The following is a 520-nucleotide window of genomic DNA, read 5'->3' on the forward strand; positions in this document are numbered from 1 at the left end:
AGAGACCGCAGGGCGCCTGGAAGGCACTCACTTGTCTAGGCAGGCGACGCTGAGGCACTTCTCGGGAGCCGAGGCGGGCAGGGGCGAGGGGGGGCGGCCCCCGGTGTCCACGAGGGGTGTGGTGGAGGCAGCGGGCGTGGGCTCGCTCTCCCGGAGGATGGAGTCAATAAGGGTGGTCGGGGACAGAGGCGTCTCCACCATGGAGGATGGTCGGCCGGGGCTGGCACCCTCTGCCCGGGGGCTCTGTGGCGGGCTTGGGGGCTCCTCCTTTACACGAACCAGGGGGCTGCTGGACAGGGGCCTGTCCGTGGGGCACAGGCGTCAGCGGGTGCCTTTGCCGGCCCCACCCGCTCCTGCCTGCAGGGAAGGCGCTGGGCCGCACCTCTCGTCTACACTCCCGCCTGAGGAGGCCACGGGGCTGCCGGGGGCCAGTTCGGTGATGTCGGAGATGATGGGTCCGGAGCTGGTGACAGCGTCTGGGGAGTAGAGGCTGGAGCCGCTGTAGGCTGGGGGAGGGGCC

General features: G+C 71.2%; 1 protein-coding gene across 1 annotated transcript; it reads right to left on the reverse strand.

Moving 5' to 3' along the window:
• Nucleotides 1–31: 31 nt before the first annotated feature.
• On the reverse strand, nucleotides 32–516 carry LOC104994110 (heat shock factor protein 1; the record flags this gene model as incomplete). The annotated part of the gene is made up of 2 exons (XM_010847607.1): nucleotides 32–301; nucleotides 383–516. Coding segments are annotated over 2 exons (404 nt in total), but the record flags the coding sequence as incomplete, so codon positions are not given.
• Nucleotides 517–520: the final 4 nt, after the last annotated feature.

Source organism: Bison bison, unplaced genomic scaffold (genome assembly GCF_000754665.1).
Source record: "Bison bison bison isolate TAMUID 2011002044 unplaced genomic scaffold, Bison_UMD1.0 scf7180017496735, whole genome shotgun sequence".
NCBI classification, from domain to species: domain Eukaryota; kingdom Metazoa; phylum Chordata; class Mammalia; order Artiodactyla; family Bovidae; genus Bison; species Bison bison.